This window comes from Saccoglossus kowalevskii, chromosome 3, assembly GCF_978046115.1.
Source record: "Saccoglossus kowalevskii chromosome 3, keSacKowa6.1, whole genome shotgun sequence".
In the NCBI taxonomy this organism is placed as follows: Eukaryota; Metazoa; Hemichordata; class Enteropneusta; family Harrimaniidae; genus Saccoglossus; species Saccoglossus kowalevskii.
Window position 1 is genome coordinate 27775574 of NC_140643.1, and position 21967 is coordinate 27797540.

Below are 21967 nucleotides of genomic sequence, written 5' to 3' on the forward strand. Positions count from 1 at the left end.
GTATTGTTTCAATAAAATAATTTACCAAACAAGACAAGAATATTATGGTATGTACATGAAATCAATAAACATTAAAATAACTGTTGGAACAGACCGGGTAAGTATTGCGTATCGTAACTGAAGGCGTCTATTTTGAATGACATCACAACGTAAGTTCACGAGAGCTACAAGTAATTATCATAATTTATGCAGACAGTCGATTTTGCTGTTAAGTCAATGAATCAAATTACGATGTAAAAAAATCATCAAGTTTTGACTGCTTTAAAGAACATCTTTTTTCAACAATTTTGTTTTCCGTTTGAATTATGAAATTTTGGATATCTGTCAAGTAATTGAAGTTTTGTAATCTCGTCAACATGTCTAGCACATCGCCACGCGTCAAGTCACTGCTGTTGTGGGGGTTGATAATTTGACTGTTGTTGCAATTTATGTCATCGTTGTCTGTAGATTCATGGTTTTCTTTGTCTGCAATAAAATTCTTAACAATCTGTTGCTCCCACTCGCCGTCATACGTTGCTTCAGTCGGTATACGTTCATCAAAGTAGAGGTATTCATCAACGCTACACTGTGTTTGTGGCTCTGCAACTTGCTAAATAAGGTTTCCGAATTCTTTGTTGTCGTCTGCTTCTTCGTCATCATAAATTTCAATCTTGAAGCCCCCTTTACGGAAACATTCGAAAGCACAAAACTCAATGTCTTGATCGTTGAAGAAGTGATAATGCAGTGTGCTTCACCGCAATTGAAGTTGATGACCCCGATCATTTGTTTATATCCGGGGTCATTATACTGTCCAGACACCACGCGATGCGTGGGCGTGTGGTGTGAAAAACTTAATCTGTTGCTATTGTTTTACGCGGGACGTTACTTGTAGTGTGAGATTTGATATTGTTTCTGTGACGTTCACGGTAAATTCAACACAATGCACACTTTTTAGGTCGAGCAGACCGGATTACTAGATAGCGGATGTGGTGCAACTGGTCGGATGGTCGATGTATTCAGTGTGAATATTGGACTTGGGACCGATCAATGCGGTCGGTATTCGGAGTAGACAGTGGTCGGATTTCACAGGTTGTTTTAACATAGGAGTCTATGGAGAAATTTCGGGACTACATAAATCGGTCGGTTCTGACAGTAGGTCGGTTTATCCAGAGGTCGGTTTTGACAGGTTTTACTGTACTAGTACCTTACAATACTGCATGGTCTATGGATCACATTATTGTAAAATTTACTCCTGGCCTGATCCCTGAAATACATGGACGTCCATAGTGCAACAACAGTCCTGTGGTACAACCTAGCTGTCGCTTCGCGGCGTTTTGGGTCCGGGAAGGTATTTTGCTCCGTCTGTCAATTACCGGTATATACACATCGACCCAAAACGCCGCGAAACTACGCCTAGGTACAACCGTACTATTTCAGACGACGTATGCTTATAATGTCTGTACCAGTACCACTACCAAATCTCTTCGATTTGCACTCTATATTATGTGTCAATAATACGAAGTATCAAGAATAACACTTTCGAAAGGGTAGTTATTCAGTCAAAATAACCAAATTTGGCATATTTTAGGCAAATGTACTCAATACTGTGGTGGGTTATTCCAACGAAATGTAGAAGTTTATCGGTCGTGATCACAATCATGAACCACAGTCGTGAACACCTTCCCACAATATCAAAACTATGTGCAGAATTACCCTGATTATTATTTAAACTGGTCATAGAGGTGGGAGTTAGCGATCTAAAATATGCACCCGTACCGTATCTGTCAGTTCTTCGAGTTGTTTCACGATCCTGGTGTGCGGAATCGAGAACACATCGATCTCCGATGGAGCAGGCGCCATTTTGGAAATCGTCGACTACTTAATTCGTGTGTGGGTGGCACAGCTTTCACATGAAAAACGCGATTGATAATTAACATCAGTGTTATTGTTATAAAAATATACAGACATTAATTACCTTTTGAATTAAAACAATTATATACCATAAACTATGTTGAACGTAACAATTATGTCGAAATTTGTTTTTGACATTCTTAACGTTTTTCAAAGCCCCTAACTATAATGCGATATGTCCTGTGGCTCGTTCACAGACATTTATAATACAAATATTAAAATATTTTTTTTTACTTGTGTTTCCTCATCAAATTGTATTTTTTATAATTTATAAATATAAAAGATATTAAATACAATAAGAAAAATAGTATAGTAACAATGTTCTTAAATGTATAAACAATAAAAATTAATCGTGTTCGAGTACAAATGTTAAAGGTCAGAATCCCGGGGTCAGAACAGGTGGTTTTATTTTGTCGAACGTTTCGATAAAAACATGTTTCTGTTTTGAATACAACAAAAGTTTTGCATCCGACTTCTTGTGCTCACGAGTCATTATTTTTTATGTCACTGCCTGTGGCAACTGTCACGACAATTGGGTTTAGGGTGATACGACAAATAGCTTTATTGTTTTACGTTTGCACGGACGATACCACTTTTTATAGGTGACACCTGTTGTTCATCAATATCTTCATTTCGGATAGTTTCACTGTCTTTGCTACAGATATAGTTTGAATTTATTTTGTAAATCATTTTAGAACAGTATGTAATGAACTAATTTCGTAAAAATATATAAATAAAGTGTCAAACGCAAAGGAAATATCGACGCACCAACAGACATTCGAATGGAATACCCCGACCGGAGGCAAGCCATGGCAACGTTTGAAGACGCGTGAACACAAAACGCGTGTGGTAGGACATTGTATGGAAGTCAATTGCTGAAATTATTCTGCCCTAAACGTAGGGACGTCGTTTTCTTTAGATTTAGGTCCAATACATCTTGTTTAAAATGGTGAGGGAATTAATGGACACTCAGCGGCAGAATTTCTGGAAGGAATCAATCGAAAAAGAAGCTTATGTTCGTCTAGCCTGGCATGAAAAGTACAGCAAAGAGTTCGCCCGCGATTCGGCGCAGCGTATCCAGCGAAAGAAGCGACCTGATCTGGTACCGAAGCCGGTGATGTCCTTCAAACTGCCGTCCATCGACAAAAGCAAACAGACCAGTGACAAGGCCAAACACGAAGAGGAGGTGAAAGCAAACTATGCTTTAGTTGCGAAAAAAGATCCAAACGCACTTCTGGTGGAAATGAGACCAGCCAGTCGAAACACGAAAAAGCTCTTGTTCAAAGGTGAGCGAAACAATCGTAAACAAACCATTACGAAAAGCCATTATGTGTTGATTATTTGTCAAGTAGTATGCGTAGTCTATAAACCAGTATATATCGGATTTACTGATAAGGCTATATTTAGAAAGAACACACGTCTCATGAGTGTTTCTTTCAGTTGAGCCAAACGAGTTAGTGGTGTGATTTTTACTTGTAATGATACTAATAACTCGTTCCATAATAATATTGTACGTCACCCGGGACGTCACCATGGGCCCAACGCTGGGTGTTTTCGGGTTTCCGTCTTTCTGCGAGTCGTGAGGAGGGTGTAACTGATTGTCGATGCGGTGGGCAATACATTATTATTTACAGCCTGGTTATGTGCAATGGTGTTAGCGTCGCGTGTATTTAACAAAAGATACGCTGGTGCATTAGCAGTTCCATGGCTGACTAATTCAGATAATTAAACCAATGGCCTCGATTTCACTCAATACATGTAACATGATAATCGTTTCTACATTTTAACAGGTTTCAGCAAGCTTGGCGAAGGAAGATATGCGTATCTACAGAAGAGGAAAGAAAGAAAACCCGAAGACAAATTTGAGTTCCCCATCACGAGTAGTTGGGAGTATGGATGGAGATTAGGAGACGTCATCACGAGCGCGGAGATGAAAGCACCACAGTTTGGAAGATCTCGAATCGTCAGGGACTCATTTTACAGAACTAATGGAATTTTCTGAATTAAGTGAATTGTTCTTAACTTATACTGCCCCTGTGTTTCCTAAGTGTCACTTAGAAGGGGCATGGTGGAAATAGATTTACAACCGTTTAGTTACAAGATATGTTTGTTTTTGTTTTTCCTAGAATATTTTACAATATCCTTTCTTAGAATAAGAAATTTAGACGTGAACGACAAGAAATATTAAGTAGCAATTTAGACGTGTGTGTATCATCGCCAAATAATTTAATGAATTGTTTAGAATGGTGTTAACTGATAAGCGATTACAAGTAACTGCCAAATTACAAAAAAACGTCATCGTTCCACCAACAGCATTATTGTAATAATTACTCACACCCCTTCAAGTTAGGCCCGCAATTGACTTGAAATGAACATTATTTACTGAGTGAATATCTTTATATCCATGATACTAATATCTCATTTCCTGTTATGTTGTGTTATGCTGTGTTGTATTTCTGAATTAATACCACATGTTGAGATATAACACTTTTCCCCATCCATTTATAGAGTACTGGAGGGGGGGTTTATCCTTCAGACGAACATACTAGTATACACAATGCAACTAACCTAATCCCTCTAAATAAGCAGTATCTTTTAATTGAGAAATTCTATTCTGCAATTACTTTCTCCTTGGTAATCCACAATCTCAACATTTGATGGTTATATGTTGGTCAGGGGATTGTACCTCACAGATATGCAAAGTGGAAATGCAACATGAAGATATATCGGTCCCAATGATCTTTGACTCAAGAAGGAATACGCTCTGGTTTTGATGCAATGAGGTCGGTGCGTGTTTCAGATATCGCCTAATGTGATAAACACATCGATATCGATTACCCACTGTAATTTGTATCCTGGAAGAATTTTACTGTCACGTGACTCTTGTAACTGTTATGTAACATCATGTAAAGTTTATGGATGCAAATTAGTGTTATGTAATACATGTATACCATTTTACGTTCACTGCGAGATCTCGCGTTAGAACTCATATTGCTGATTACGTGCCAGTTGCAGTGTGAAATCCATGGACTACCCCTCCCGCTCATCACGATCCGTCCCATTATCATTGAACGCCCTCGATGAATATTTGATTTTTTTTTAAATAAAGAAACTACGTAAATGTGATATATGTTTGAGATTATTTACATGTATAGTGAAATTGTACCCCATGCTGACAAAGGTCAGTCCAAGGTTATCGATTCAATCTGTAACCATGCCACCGATGTTGACTGTCCACAAAATGTAACATGTGTTTGAAATGCACACGGCACCGCCCAGCGAGAAACGCGGGGTGTTTTCAACCTCGGGGAAAAAAAATAAACGGTCTATAGACGCCGGTGGTTCATGTTAAAATAACTATTTGTTAGTTTTTCTGTATTTATGGACGCAATGAGTGTGTCATGCACGCCGTCACGTGACATCCATCAAGTAGTTTGGACCAACCCTAATGCGTATATAATTCTTTTATTGAGCTATGCGGATTTGTCAATCTAATCTCTTTACTAACGATGAATGCCCCCGCCATGCCTTCAATGTTTGGATTAGTGCATAGGCGTATTTATTCTTAGGATATACTTGTATAAATAACAACTGATAAGCGATTCAGAACAACCAGAGCGTGAAGTACACGGCGCTATACACAATCAGAATAATCTACATTGGGGGTCGATCATTACAAATTCTACAGGGGAGGGGGTGGAAGACATACTATTTAAATTCTTCACTTACTTTCGAGTGAACTAGCTATGATATGAAAATAACCAACTACAATACGTTTATTGACACAACACTGACTTCAAAATGTACAGCAGCAAAATTACAAATATATATAATACTTGTACACTTTTTAAAATTACTGATACGAAAAAAACAAAACAAACTACAAATATTGAAGACGAGTACACAAAAGTATAGATAGTAAGAAAAACGAATGGTACTAATAAAATCTCAAATAAGTACATAGCAATAGAAATGAGTACATTGTACAGTTGTCGATGAGAAAAAAGAATGAATATTTAATTATCCAGGAGGTAGTGTTGTCTCATTTCAAATGCATTTGTTAGAAACTGCGAAAGGGGAATGGACATGTGTTTGTTACTCATCACAATGAATTTGTATTCATTATTGTTATTTTTAAACTCTTTATTAATTTTTTCCGCCTGAATGAATAATTTCTCTTTTTGGGTGCAGTACTGAGGAAAGTTGTTGTGTACACGGTCACGAGTATTAGATTTAAAAGATCAGGAGAAAACCCTGAACAATAGCTATTATATTTCAGTTGTGTTTACGTGCACAGTGCCAGTAATACTGGACCAGTGTTACCCATTCTTTTATGCTATTGTCCAACGGCTGGAAAATAACAAACACGTCCACAAGCGACAATGCTGTCACAACAATAAAAGGTAAAATGTTACTCTCCGACGAGTCGATTGACATTTAGACAGCTTTCACACAAAGTACGTTACATGCGAGGTACCGAGTGATCTTTCTTACCACATGGACACAGTTCAATTTCTAATAGTAACGCGAGCCGCATTCCCTTTATTACAGAGGGAATGTACATTTAGTGTATACACGGTCTTCAGATATTGATATCGACATGTATTTGGGTAATATCACATTTGGTGTTCGGTTCTCTTTGTAACCTGTATGTGTGTCAGTCACAATATTCTCTAAACCAAGATTGGGACCGCTAAGAGTTGATAACTTATACCTATGACGGAACAAGTATAACCCTTGTATATACATATAAATCAATTCAATTTATTACTGTACATTTTGTTACTTGATCAATTGAGCTAAGCATTCTTAGCTCCATGCTTGATCACATATTTGGTAATCGTCCAAAGATTTTTTTCGTTGATGACCATAAAAACTGCTGCTAAATTGTCATTTCATTATGCATCTTATTTGCCTTCAAGTTTTTTTTCCTTTACAATACTCTGTTGACTAATACTAAAACGATTAATTATATTTTGATACGATATATTGTTATTATTGTATGTTAAAACGCACGTGTAAAACGTGGAATCACTATCTCCAAACAGCACGATATTTGCGAATAACATTTCTGCAGCTCCCCCACACGACAGAATGGTGCACCACAACGTGTTGATCTGGAGTCCCTTTATCTGTATAAAGGGACATAGAGTCCCTGTGTTGATCCAAAACATCATGCCCTCAGTGTTAACTGAACTGAACTCTACTTTATTTTTCTTTATTTTCAAGATTATTTTTTATTCAAAGGCTTGAAATGACATGAAATGATTGAAATATCGTACGAGAACTCTCATTGATATTGAAAATGATTTACTGCGGAAGATGGAAGATTATTCCAGAAAGTATCTACCGTGAACTTCAATGATTGCTTATGGCAATCTTGAAGAAAAGTCAAATCGTTTGTACTTAACCCTGGCTTTGCGTAGACGAGTTTAATTAATCTTTGCAAATACATTTATATAACTAGGTGGTAAATTATTGAGTAATTTAAACAGTTAAATACAGTAATATATATTAATACACCCATTTTACCTTGTTTTCCAATATATCAGCATGACAATGAGTTCTGTAATTACACACAGTGTTAAAATGTAACCACACAATATTGTATTCATCACAGCTGCACCATACAGTATTGCAGCAATCAAAATATATAGTCATAAACATACTCTAGTTTGAAGATATGCTAGTGGAGATTTTAAAATTAATGAAAGCTGATAGGACCGATAAATACATATAATATATAGCAAATGGTAGTAGGTAATGGCAGTCCTTGGTGATTTATTCAATATAATGTGTCAGACAAAGTATCCTTTCTCGGTAATTAATATGTAACGTCTGATTATATGGAATACTCCCCAAGGACTACGATCACCTACTACAATTTTCTATATTTTATACCAGTGGAGTTAGTCTATCAACATGTTGCATTAAGATTTTTATAGATAAGCATACCTAAATATGTTAAACTGTTTACCTGTTTTTATTTGGTTGGTTAACCAGGTTCAAGTTTAAAATTTGTTTGTGTCTATTACACTTCAGTAAACACCGAATGAATGCTGAGTTGATTTGCATATCTACCACTCCCGTGCTCCAATAAGGTCAATTTGCAGTTTTGTACATATTGCAACTACTGGCTTATCAGCGATATAGAGTATCATACACATATAAGTTAGATGAACACTGGAATAAACATGTAGACAGGAGAACAAGAAGAACATCAAGAAAAGAAGCCCCCCCCCCCAATGTGGACCCTTAAAGAACACATATTCTAATTTAATATTTGATATCTGTACCCGACCAGTGAAGATAACACGCTATCAGTTACTAGTGTTATACTGATTCCATTTGTATGACGTTTATCTAACAAGATTGTATGGCCGAACATTTTACCAGAGTTAATTGGGATATAAATATAATATGTTTGTCAGGGATAGCGTGATTGGGTAGAGTGTAGTGCTCTAAAGCCAGATTGTTAACTGTTGATAATGTCATTAGCAATTAAAAATATGAAATCATTACAATTGCTTATGTCATTTCAGTACTTTTGACAGTACGGGCAAAACTGAAATTGGACGATAACTACTTATTTCTAGTATTGAGCCCTTCTCGAAGACAGCAGTAATCCGCGCTGATTTCCAGTCATTCGGAATTTCGAGGATGTCAAAGAAAAAAGGGAAAAGGGATATGTACTTCACAAAATGCAAAAACAAAACTATTCACTAATACATGTTATTAATACTCAAACAACACAACTTTAAACAAAGTAATTCATACAATATAATTTTATAATGATGGGAGCAAGGAACATTTCCCAGGAGTTAATCAAAAGATAGTTGGTTCCATGTATATTATGGGCAGGGCAAATAGACAAACAGACGCAAGAAATGCAATAACAATACATTACATAGAAAGAATGCCCTCATGATACGTGAAACGTGATACAGAATAATAGGCTACTACATTATTTTCTTATAAAGCGCCCTCTAAGAATATGTTGCATATTATTTTGTCTTTAGCATAGTGATGGCGCGCACAAATCTCGGGCAGAAAGATGGATAAATGAGAATCCAGCCATACTACGAAGATCAATTACGTTTAGGACGTTGTTTACTGTTGGTAAAATGAAATACGTCATCTCTCCTGGAATTTACCAAATCTGTAGCGCCTTGTGCATTTAAAGCGGAGGGGTCGTCACCTGCGCACGAGCGGAAATTGAGTCCCAAGCGACGATAACGACACATGCTAAAACGCAAAGGCTCATGGGTAGATGCTTGTTTGTAAACAATGACACGCTATGGCCATCTGACGCATGTGCAAGTGACAACTATAGTTTTTCCGCGTCTGCTCAAGAGTACTTATTCCATTCCGAAATTCATAATCATCAAACCATAGCCAGGTCCATAGGTGCTCCCACGTGCACTCCATGACATTCTGTCTCCACTCATTTCTGTCTTTAGCCCTTTTGCATAAGCCATACAGCTTTAACCCTTACCACCCAACAGTACAGTTCCTTTTCGGCCCTTCCCTCTGTTCCTCTTCTTCACCTTTCTATAAATCAGAACCTTTGTCAATCCATCAGCTCTGATCTGGTGTCCAAAAAAAAAAACGAACTTCTTTTCATCCATCTTTCTGCTTCAGTTCCCTTTCTTATACCTAATATCTTCTTCCAAACATATTCATTTGACTTTTCGTGTTATTGCTATAATTCTTCTCTACATTTTAAATTCAAGGCTCCCAGTCTCTTTGAAGAAGCCTTGTCTAGAATCAAGCTCTCACATTCATAAAGTACGACCGAATTTAGCAATGATCTTATTAGTTTCAGTTTTACTTTCACTCTCATGGTTCTTGCTTTCTATCAATCCTTGTACTTGTACTGTATGCTAGTCCGATTCTGGCTTTAATTTACTTCCTACAACTCATTTCACTATTGAACCCAAATATTTAAAGTTCTCTACTTGCTCAACTTCTATGTCGTTAACTGAAATATTCGTCTTTCTTTTTCTTAAAGTTTCATTAATCATTATGTTTTATTCTCTGTACATATTTCCATTCCATATCTTCCAGCCGAGACTTTCATTCTCTCCGTGTTATCAATATCATCAACAAAGCGCAATTAGAGTTATTCTTCTCTATATTATCTTTTAAATAACCTTACTTGACAATTTAAGGAGATAGTTCTATATTTTCTTCACACTTGTTACTTGTCCTCTTATTTGGAATAGCAATAACGATGACCCTGACTGTAGAATACTGTTGCATAAAAACCGAAGAACGTCCATCATTGCCGGGCCTCCATCATCTTGAATTAGTTCAACTGTTAAATTGTAAGACCCTGTTGATGTTATTTTCCAACGTCTTTATTGCTTCTTCAACTTCGCCTCTCAATATCTCTTGTATTTCACTCAAAGCAGTATTTCTGGTTGACTTGTCTTCAATAATATGTGGACCCCTTCCTTTTGCCTCAAACTGGTATAGTTCGCAGCAATAATTTCGTTTGCCAATTTCATTAGTGTTTATCAAGATATTACCATTCTTGTCCTCAATTACCTGTGTTGATCTCTTCACGTGTCAATTTTGCATGGAGGGAGAGATCTGCTCACCAACCTTGCGCCGAAGGCGTGGCCTTACAGTGGCATGCTTCCACTTAAAAAATGGAAATCTAGACCATCTGAAACGCTATTTCCTGCTTTTTGAGGGCAAATTTTGCTGACACACAGGGTTTCAGTTTGATTTTGGAGGGACGACGCCCCCAACATTGTTTTCGAGGGGCGATCGCCCCCTCTGCCCCCTCTCCCCTATACCGCCGCCACTGTTTTATTGTATCAAGAGCCTTCTTTATGTTGTTGTGTCTAATTTTCTTTCGCAATATCCTGTGATTGCTTCTCTATCCGGCCTTTTTTTGCTTTCCGGATAGATTTCATCACCTTCTTGTTTGCCTCATTGTACTCTCTGTTTTTTTTCCCTCTGGTTACGAGACTGGAGTATCTCTGTTGTTATCATGGCTTCTTAGCTACCACAGCACATACAAACTCGTCTCAAAGTGTGTTTCAGTTTGGCATTGAATGTCATCGTCACCAATTCGTGATAATGAATTCCAAAATTATAGTCACAAATATTGCACTCAATGCACTTAGATGGTGGAAATTCAGAACGGAGACTTTCCCCAAGGGATACAGTACACTCGTAGACGTTGATATCGATGATGTATACTGCCCTCACAGGCGAAATACTAGTCAAGTGTGTACCATCAAACTCAGAACTTAGCCGGGATTTTGAATCGATATGATGTCGAGCTACCTGCTTTTCAATTTAATTGCATTACATATTGATGAACGCACGAATAACACATGAGTCTTCTGAATTCGTTTCTGTATTCACAAACATATATGCATTTATTTATTAGAACGGGACTTGAAATAATTACTGATAATGCAATTGAAAAGGGCCGCATGTTCGACGTGGGGCCCACACAACTTATACAACACGTGTAAAATACATTGTTTGATTATGGAACACTAGATGGATGTAATCATTGGGCAAACAAAACAAGAATAAAGATATTGCTCTGATTATTAAGTCTTATGAGTGAGGTTATGTGCTATAGCAGGCATACAAACCGAAATAATAAATCCGTTAATGACATGTGATCATATTATCGTGCTATTTGTTGGACCCCACCACAGAAGATGTTCTTAATTTAACGGACTCGTGAATAACAAGATAAAGCTCTTGATATTAAACTTGGTGAACCGTTGAGAGATCGCTCAATAAGAGGCCATTGAATTCAATTGAGCAACGTATAATTCCATTATGTGTAACTTAAATGCGAGGATAAGTCTTGCGTGACAAACTTTATTTATTAAATTGACTGAAACTTAACTGAAAGGATGCTTTCATTCCATGTGTATGTCTCACTTTGGGCAACTCGCATTGTTTGTTACAGGGCGCCGTGATGAAACGAATACCAACAAGTGCTGTCATGGCAAGCCAGTAAATATCCCCCCTTTGTCAATTTGATTGAATGAACTTTATTTCTTCAAGTGTTTTGCGTCAAGGGATTTAAGGACGCTTATCTGTTAATCTCAAACAATGGCGGACAATACACCTTGTGATCATTATTATTATTGAATCATTATCAGCGGGATTCTAGAGAACGCCCATTGGCCAATATTTATTCTGATGCCGTGGGTGCTGCCGATTTTTACCGAGTTAAGGATTCCCTTAGCAACCAGTCCCACACTTGTGACTACTACTATATCATACGGTTTACTTCGCCGTGGTTATATCGTTACGTCCGAGAAATAGCTGTATTTTGAAACATTTTCATTTCGCGCGACTTCTGCTTTCCAATAATTGTTTTGTTGAGTATCAAACGTTCACAATGTCGCGAGTGTCGCTCGATACCCAGAAGCAAAATTTTCTAGTAGAGTCGATCGAGAAAGAGATGATGCACAGACTTCGATGGCAAACTAAATATAGTAAAGAATTTGCCAAACAGTTTTACCGTGATTCAGAACTGAAGCGAGTCGAAACGCCAAAAGAACGACCAACCAGAGCAAAGCTGCTTCACTTACAACAACCGAAAAGAAACCATCTCCAATACGTCAGTAAAATCAAGAGATTCGACGAAGAGAAGGTGGAACAGCAGAAAGAAAAGTCATCACCGCCCTTGACCACAGAAATGAGACCTGTTTCCATGAAGACAAAATCCCTGCTATACCAAGGTAAAATAGTTATATATATTTACACGAAACCGCATATCAAAGACAGTGACATAACACACCACTAGCCGTTGTTACATTTATAAACGCTTTTTAAAACACACTATTAAAAAACACACACATATACTCACACACATATGTTAGTCTGTGTGTGTTTACGACCGGTATCATGGGTATAGTTATGAACGTAGTTATGTGGGTCATCGTCGATCTTTACGCCAGACAGTATTGTGTTGCCTACAGAGGTCAATTAAATAGATATGTGTTGATCCAAGGATTAATTTTAAGTTAAAAAATATGACTATCAATTCATGAAATTGTACCACGAATTCGCGAACTGTATAATTTACATTGTTTTTATATGTAATCTGTTTTTTTTTAATTTGTAATTTCAATCCAGTATTGCTGTGACGTAAGGTTTGAAGTTTCTTTTTTTTCGTAAAGCAACGCTTTTTATTTCTGCCATTTGAGCTTGCTCCTAATATACTTCATATATCAGCGCATTTCTCCAATGAATGAAACGCAAACATATAAACTACTTCTAATTACATTTCTAATACTCCTCGTATTACATTCATTGATGTAAAACTCACAATGGCCCCGTGTGGCGTCGATCAATAGACTACCTAGCAACGCAATTTACTTGAAGACTGAGCTCCGATTGAACACTTTTCTTTTCGTCCATCACATTTTCTTATTATTATAAGCAACTAATCGGATGTTATACTTTTCCAGTGCAGTAATCTTGTACCGTATTTACGATGAAAAAGGCTCGTAATAATAATATATTATTAACGCCGGCAAGCCGTCGTAAATATTGCCGCAGTTCCATCTTTCTAAACGTATGTACATTTGCGGTAACAAAAAATTTTCTGTCAACAAAAATACCTAAAACATGACCTATACTCAATACAAAAATAATAGCATTCCCACACATCTCTGTTGGATTGATAAAATCAATAAAACACGACACGACGAACCCCGGCGAATGTCTATCAAATGTATGTTTATGTTGTAAATGTGATTGATTTAAAACGCAATTCAACCACCCGGTTGAGAGAACCAAATTAAATATTTATTCCAGCTGTACTTACTTTCCGTCAACACAGCTATTTGTTATTAAGTCTGGGACGTGAGTGTACTTTTTAATTCGTTCATTTCAAAATACAAGTGAAATCTGGCGTCCAGAACATTTTGGGGTACACGATAATTACTTCTCATGGGCACTTGTCACGACAAATATTTATAAAATGAAAAGAAGGTCATAAAAATATGTTTTAATAGCCCGATATATACGTACGGCTACAGGAACGGCGCATTGACGGTATAATGGGAGCACCGATGTATCGTGTTCTGGCTACATGCCGGAATAACTGTGGCAATTCGCTGTAAGTCCGCATATTTTAACGAGCCAAGCGACCACATATCTACGCATCGCTTTCACTAATGACATGGCCTCGCGTGTTAAAAGTGACGTTATGGCTGGGTTAACATTCCTGTTGAAGTATCGTTTGCGTATTGGAACAAGATACCGTGACTATCAGCCATCCTATATGTATCAGACAGCATACGACAGACCAACCCCAAATTTACGTCAACATAGGCCACTGATCTGCGTACTAGTATAACCCAAATAAATCAATCAGTCATGTTAAACCATGTGTTCTTCTATACAGTCTAGGTTTACCAGCTGAAAGTTACGTGTTTTATGTTATAGGATGATCAAATAATTACATATACTAGTAAGTTATTAAAATTACTAATTAGCGGCCTTGTAAATTATGTTATGATCAAGAAAAATAGTCACCACGAACATGTCAGAGAAATATTCTGAGTTGGTCTCTTAGTGTATAAGTAGATGCTTGTATAAACATTATCACATGTGACACAAATAGCTCTTATTATATAAACAAATTATCATTATTGCTATACATCCATCATGTTTCGGGGTCACCGCCGCAGTAGCACCGTGAATATTTCCAGGGAAATTCATGCTCAGTGGCAACGGGCGTTGTTTATAGATATTGATGAAATAGAAACCAGTGACGGATTATGTGTCACAGCATAATAGAATATTATTAACATGTGATTGGAATGTATCTTTTGTTAAAATTACAAAAAAACGACAGCTCGAAAAATTGGACAGGGGGTTGTGAGCAAACATGTGACGTCACGGGCTATGATCAGATACTCATTTGCATAACGTAGTCATTAACGCCGTGTGTCTTGAACCAACCACTGCGTGATAAATATTGTTCCCATTTTTTTATTAATTTATTTTTTATTTAATTATTTAACAGGCTTCAGCAAAATTGGAGAGGGGAGACAGTCGTATTTACATGCCCGTAAACAAAAGAAACCGTATGACAGGTACGAATTCCCCGTCACCAATAGTTGGGAATACGGATGGAAAATAGACGACTACATGAAATACTATACACCGTCAAAACATGGAGTATCCCACGTGGTGCAGGACACTTTCTACCGCCCCAATGGCGTACCGTTAGATGAATCGGAATTCCAGCGCTGAGTTCGGCTGACATCGGAATTCCGCCGTTGAGTTCGGCTGACATCGGAATTTCTTTAATGGAGTAGAAGACAAAATGACCTTAATTCGACGAACTTCGGCTGGGCATTAAAAGTTTTGTACAAATTGCTGTCGTTGTGACACAACAGAAACATTTTCCTTTGTACATTTTAGAACTGATTGACTGACGTAATACGCCGAGTATTACATTTTTGCTCTCATTTGAATACTTGAAGCAGAAAACACTAAAACGCGCATCATCAAATTTGAGAGGATATACGTAAACTATTGTTTTTACTAATCAGTTTGCCATAAGTTATATTTTTGTAAAGAATGAGACTGCTAACTCATTAACATTTACTACGCGCTTACGTTTATCAAATTTGATTTTCAAAATGTTTGCTCTAAGAGGCAATTTTGTGGATAAATTTGAGTATTGTGACTGATAGAAACAATATACCCCGGTAGTATGATTTATCGTAAAATAAAAACGCTGTTCGTTTTAGCAACAAACACATAAGAATTCATTTAATGAAATAATAAAAAACGCAAATGCGCATGCGCTCTAGAAATACCTATACGTACAGGTAATGTACAGGCACTGCAGTTTTGATTATTTCGTTAACGATATTTGTGTTGGTTGCTAAACAACGTTTTACGATAAATTATGTTCTATTGTTTGTGTTTATCAAGTTGTAATATCAAACAAAGTACTTTAAATATTGCATATTATTCATGATCATAGTATTATCAGGTCGTTAGACATATACTCCAACATAGAGCCGTAAACCGTCAATTTAATATAATAACATCATGCACTTCGCGGGATTTACGTGGATAGCGTATATCGATATGATTTAAATTAGCAAGACCTCGTATCTCGGCGATATAACATCCGTGGGCAGGCTGAGGTGAAGGATACATCGAAGCATAATTTAAAGACGGGATATTCTTGTGAAGGAGTTCTGTGTCATACTGAGGGACTATTTTTAATGAGTCTTCATTTTCCACATCAATCAAACGCAGAATAGATACGACGCTGACGCGAATCTTCGTGGCTTTGTTGTGTTTCACAAAGGAAGATGAATGCAGCCCGGATGAATACCCCTGTTGGAAGTGGTTGACGTCACGTGATCTTATGACCCTCGTTCTTTATAGCGGTTGACCGCAATGTCTATGAAAACTCCATGCTCTCCAAGGACACGTAAACAGCTCATCCAATGTGCACCATGGGATATTTATTATCAACAAAGGCAGATCATCGCCGCGTCAATCGAGAAGGGTTATGCGCACGCCACATTGGGTCGTATCTGGGAGCTCTCAAATAAGACCTCACGAATACGACCTACTTTACATATTACCCATATTGCATTATACAAAATGGCTGGTAGGTTAGTTGTTAGTTTTTTTCGGTTTCTTCGCAGTGTGTACTCGATGTTTTGCGTTTACCAGTAATCGTACGTTTTCCTGACGCAGTATTTGAACCAATATCGCCTCGCGAGATAGCGATTCAGTTTGCATATTTATTCATGTTTATGAACGTAGGATTTATTGACATTTATTGGAATATTTATTGGCATCGGACTGGTTGCGTTGACCCGAATCTTCGACAGCTTGTTAAACGGAAGAATAACAAATAGATTTCCATACTCTTCAGGAGTAAAACAGAGCTGTAACTTAAGCCCAACATTATTTAATCGTTTTTATTCTATAAATGCTCTCCAGACATTTTTGCTATGAACACTTGTGACCCTCCAACCAGTCGGAGCCCAGGAACTTTGATCAACTGTACGCAATCCCTATGAGCGGGGGGGGGGGGGGTTTACGGCTGGTATCTAGTTTAAGAAATAAGGGATGAAGGCTCCAGCCAGCTCATATTTTTTAAACTCGAAAAAACAGTCAAACGGAATGAAAAAATAAAATCTAAAAAAAAATACCAGCTTGAAGAATATTGGTTGCTGTTTAAAATTTCAAATTTGATCATAGTTCCTGTGCTCCAACACGGGGGGGGGGGGGGGGGCTCCTTTTACCAAAACCACCACCCCATACCACTCCTAGCCCAATTTAATTGCGTATGTCCCTTCTAAGGACGCCTATAGTTATCTAGAGGGGGTATAGGGAAGAAGGCTTATTACTGAAACAAACGTACACTAGTACAAGTTCGTACTAAAACAAACACTCAATTCTGTCTCAAACCTCAAAATAAGCATAGCTCTAAACCTATTTGATAAATTGATAGCACCCATCATTAGCTATGGGTGTGAAGTATGGGGAGAGGAAGTCACTAAAAATAGCGATATTATTGAAACTGTTAACTATTCTTTCTACTGATTACTCCTGAGGGTTAAAAAGAATGCTACTAAGCTTGCAATCTTAGGGGAATTGGGAAGATACCCTCTTGCCATAAAAATTATCACACAAATAATTAAATTCTGGCTCAGATCAAAACTTCCATAGACGCCAAAGTTAATAAAAAGCACCTTTGATGAGGTCAATACAGTAAAAACTAGGTGGACAAGAAATGTTGACAAAATAATCAGTGACAACAATCTTGATAAGGCAATAAAACAACAAATAAAAAAAAGAAACCACACCAAACCAAGACTATCTCTGCTTTACTGAAAGAAAATTATAAAATAAAATGGAAAGAAGCTCTATTTGCAGACAACAGAGCAAATGGTGGAACAAACAAATTGGAAAATTATAGAACATTCAAAACACAGTTTAAAATGGAAAAATGTTTAATAACAATGAGTAATATTAAACTGAGACACTCCCTATGCCAGTTCAGAATCTCTGATCACAAACTTCATATTGAAACTGGCAGGCATTGCAGAACTCCAAGGAATGAAAGGGTCTGTAAACACTGTGCTAAAAAGCAGATTGAAGATGAGATACATTTCTTTATGGACTGCAGTCTGTACAATACACACAGAATTGAATTATTCAAGTACTGTAAGGAAATTATACAAAATTTTAGGAAGTTAAATGAACTAGAAAAATTCAATGCAATCATGTAATATTGTTCAGGAATAAGAACTGCACAATACATACAAAAATGTATGCAAATGAGATGTGAGCAGCTCCACCAAAATTAAAAATATTCTTTCCACTATAATTATGACTCTAATGTGATTTTAATATGATTTTGTTACCTCTTAATAATATTAGCTAGTGTATTGTATTGTACCGTATAAGTTTATTATGATCTTTTGCGTGTTTGTAATATTATTTAGCTTTATTTAGCATTCTGTGTAGTTGATTAACATTACTGTATCTTAGTGTAGTTTATTTTATTTTATCTTATCTATTTTTATTGTTATATGATCATAGAACAACTCACTGTAGTTCGTTTTAGTGTTGAATAAATAAATTATTTGACAAATTAATTTATTTTTTAATTCAGCTAATCCTTGTTTGAGGTAGTGATGTCTGGGGGCATTGAAGCATGTACTGTTCCAATGTACTATTTAACATCTAGTATGTTAGCTTGTAGCATTTAACTGGTACAATTGTATAAAACCAGTTTAATTCCTCTCCAGGAATTTGACATGTTTCAATAAATGTAAGGTTATCCTGATATTACTTGTTCTAGACCTGAGTGTTTTTGTGTAAATTTTTTTTCTAAGATTGGGGAACACAGCATTAAAGAACTGGGTAATATTCTTTCCACATTAGACGTAAACAAATTTCACTGGCTAACTCAGGTGACTGTGTATTATTGTTGTTGTTAAAACAACACTTCATACCTTTGTAATTTTTAAACATTATTATCTTGGTATAGTAGTGGTTTATACCCCGGTATAAGGAGCAGTATAAATTTGATATCTTAGAACATAACATGTTTCTGTTTTAGCATGTTTGGTCTTATATTGCTTCAGTGATCAAAACATTCAATCCCATTCCTATACACAAGACAGAACCTATATTTCAAAACTGTGATTGGAATAAACATCTTTCATGATGTTGAATAGTTCCTTAAAATAAAAGAAAGACAGTGATTGGTGTGCTTACTACAGGCTAATTACTGCAATGTATTTTACAACAACTTTCTTTTGGTAACCATCAGGTGCTACAATTTCTTTCTCAATAATGATCAATGTATGTTTCTAATTTGTGTTTATTGAAAATCAAATTATTTTACTAATAGATGTCATCTCTATTACTTATAATACATAAAATGTGGCTAATGTTTTTTATCAAATTTACCGCTGCATGTACATAAATCAGATTAAATTATTACCAGTAGCTGATTTGGATGGCTGATAGACAGTATGAACCTAATAAAATGGTCCATGATTTAACAGTAGAATGTATAGTTTCCTTTCTCAAACAAGTGAATTTTTAACCTAATGAATATTTCTATTTAGTATCCACTGGAATTCAAACCAGTGAATGTTTTTTAAATACACAGTGCCCTCTATGGGTTGCTTGGAGAAAGATACAAAATAATTTGAACTACCCCCGGTAATTGAAATTGAAGATTGCATAGCAATTGTTAGTTTTATAGAAGTTCAAGAAAGATTAATGTCTGATAATTGTAAATGTAGTTCCACCTTGTTCAAATTCTACCATTTAAAATCATGAAGTGAAGAATATCATTTTTCAGGCATGCCTTAATATATTGTGTGCACCATATTTTTGGAATCAGCTGTCCTGAAAATTCATTTATTTAATATTTTAATCATTCATATTGTGAAAGGTGCAGCATTTGAATAATGCATAATATTGCATATATAAATACAATACTGTATCTTATTGTTCACATTTGTCCAGCCATCCCTTTGTGCTAGGCAGCATTATTCAATTTTTGAGACTAATTGAATCCCACATCCCAAATGCCTGGGTTGAGATTTCTCATGGAAGGAATATTGTTTTGAAATAGAAAAGTGATTGTGTTTACAAATCATTAACGTACCATTGTAGCTATATAAGGGGATTATTAGGTTTGGGCCAATTGATATTTAAGGTAGAGATGCAGTTTATCAGACAGGTATTTTAATTAGTTAATTAGGCAACCAAGATGACCTCCCTTGTCCACATAACTATATATTTTTAGAAAGCTTATTGTATGAATTTTAAAATTTTGTAAGTATTTTTTTTTATGGACATTGTAGTTTGAAATATGCACAAAAATGTTTTTTTTTTGGTCAAAAGTGATTTAAAACAAATTCGCTTCTAAACCATGTCTCTGTTTCCTGTCAAAATTGGTTTACGGGTACATCTGTTTACTATGAAGAAAGTTTTGTCTTGAAAACTGTCTACCTGGGAAGCAGCTCAAATTTCACTAATTCAAGTTTATGCATAAATTAACACCCAGGCTAGTTGTCTGTACGATTGTTGTAACACTGTTCAACCAAAAACAATGCCCCTACGGCGTTTTGAAGATAAACACATTGTCAATCATTTGTGAAAATTTCAAAACAAAAGGTCAAAGCGTAAAGTTTATAAGAGACAATTGCTAATTTGCATATTTTATAGTTAAGTAAAAATATATGCTGATTTACATTGCTATTGGATTTAACACAGTTCCACTAAAAAATGCTCGGCACCATCTAAAAAAAATTGTTATATATATATATATCTGTCAGATTTGTTAAATTCGTGTAAAAATATGGAAATTTAGATTTTAAGTGAATATTTTTGTCATTTTTGATAAAAAATGTTATTTTCGACAACTAGTTCGAAATCGTAAGTCCAAATGCTTTCATATTTCCAGCAATGATACGTTGGATGGTCAGATTTGTTAAACTGGGTTTCAAAATAAGCAAATTTGGATTTTTAGTGAACATTTTTCTCATTTTTGGTAAAAAATGTTATTTTTGACAACTGGTTCAAAACCGTAAGCCCTATTTACAGAGAGCTTTCAACTAAATATAAAACATAATACAGCTTTAAAGTATACTTTGAATATGTAATAGCACAAATGAGTTAAGTAACTGGTATTTTTGATGAAAAATGCGATGATTATTCTGCTTATATCAGGTCCCTTAAATTGCACACATAATAATTTGGACGGTCATTATAAATAGAACATTGATACAGTCATTAGAAACAACTTTTAGATCTTCTCAGCTTATTTCAGAAGCCACCACATATATGGCACAACAATTGATCTTGCATTCAGCAATGTCTTATGTAAAACTGGAGTACATTTGTAATTGACTCTTTTATACCTGATCATAAGATTATTACTGCACAGATTTATTGAACATTTGTTCTTGGGTGTAACAAAACAATTACATATATGTACAACGTATCAGGAAAGATAACATTTCAAAAACATGACCACAATTTTCAAACAAAAACATTTTTTTTTCTCGACTATTTCTCAGGTTTTTGCACATCCATGATTTCTTAAGTTTAGCCTCAATGATGTTTGTCCAATGAAATGCACTATCCTTATAAACACTATAAAAGTTCATAATTGCAACTGCAAGAAACTGCAACTGCAATGTTTTCTAAATGACTGACTATGAATGACAACCACAATGCCACTTCACTGATTCTTGTTCCATGATAATGAAGACAGCGGACCTATTTCGACCGTCAGGTCGCTTGGTTTTCAGTAGATTAATGATTTATTTCACAGCACAAATCATCACTGTGTACATGGTATGCTATCAAATCACATACATGTATGCAATCTATAAACGACAACCATTACAAGTTCTGAATATTAGGGTAACATCCATGTGAAATATAGGAATCTGAGTCTTTGATTTGCACAGAAGATCTGAAGTTTGTGGACTCCTAGTGATACGTCACTCAAAATAGGGAATACTATATAATAGCTTGTGTTGCATGCTCGTTGAATTATGTTTCT

General features: G+C 36.0%; 3 protein-coding genes across 5 annotated transcripts in view; 2 read left to right on the forward strand and 1 right to left on the reverse strand.

Moving 5' to 3' along the window:
• LOC100366876 (F-box/LRR-repeat protein 5-like) overlaps positions 1 to 1890 on the reverse strand; it is a 39436-nt gene extending 37546 nt beyond the window's left edge. For all 3 annotated transcript variants that reach the window (XM_085496986.1, XM_085496987.1, XM_002740096.4), the window contains exon 1: positions 1756 to 1890. In XM_085496986.1, the coding sequence (XP_085353112.1) occupies positions 1756 to 1839 (84 nt within the window). In that variant the 5' untranslated portion in view covers positions 1840 to 1890. The remainder of the gene's footprint in view (positions 1 to 1755) is intronic.
• Positions 1891 to 2727: 837 nt separating this feature from the next.
• Positions 2728 to 4304, forward strand: LOC100366421 (protein SPMIP1-like). The gene is made up of 2 exons (XM_002740093.4): positions 2728 to 3176; positions 3681 to 4304. The coding sequence occupies exons 1-2, from the start codon at positions 2837 to 2839 to the stop codon at positions 3890 to 3892; spliced, it is 552 nt and encodes a 183-aa protein (XP_002740139.1). The 5' UTR covers positions 2728 to 2836; the 3' UTR covers positions 3893 to 4304.
• A 7836-nt stretch (positions 4305 to 12140) lies between these two features.
• Positions 12141 to 15255, forward strand: LOC100366722 (protein SPMIP1-like). Its single transcript, XM_002740095.4, has 2 exons — positions 12141 to 12617; positions 14915 to 15255. The coding sequence occupies exons 1-2, from the start codon at positions 12275 to 12277 to the stop codon at positions 15142 to 15144; spliced, it is 573 nt and encodes a 190-aa protein (XP_002740141.1). The 5' UTR covers positions 12141 to 12274; the 3' UTR covers positions 15145 to 15255.
• Positions 15256 to 21967: the final 6712 nt, after the last annotated feature.

Bases quoted from the DNA above. Each gene is read 5' to 3' on its own strand.
- LOC100366421 (XM_002740093.4), top strand. From the start codon at position 2,837: ATGGTGAGGGAATTAATGGACACTCAGCGGCAGAATTTCTGGAAGGAA. The intron at 3,177-3,680 runs GTGAGCGAAACA...ACATTTTAACAG, and splicing joins GAAAAAGCTCTTGTTCAAAG to GTTTCAGCAAGCTTGGCGAA.
- LOC100366722 (XM_002740095.4), top strand. From the start codon at position 12,275: ATGTCGCGAGTGTCGCTCGATACCCAGAAGCAAAATTTTCTAGTAGAG. The intron at 12,618-14,914 runs GTAAAATAGTTA...ATTATTTAACAG, and splicing joins AAAATCCCTGCTATACCAAG to GCTTCAGCAAAATTGGAGAG.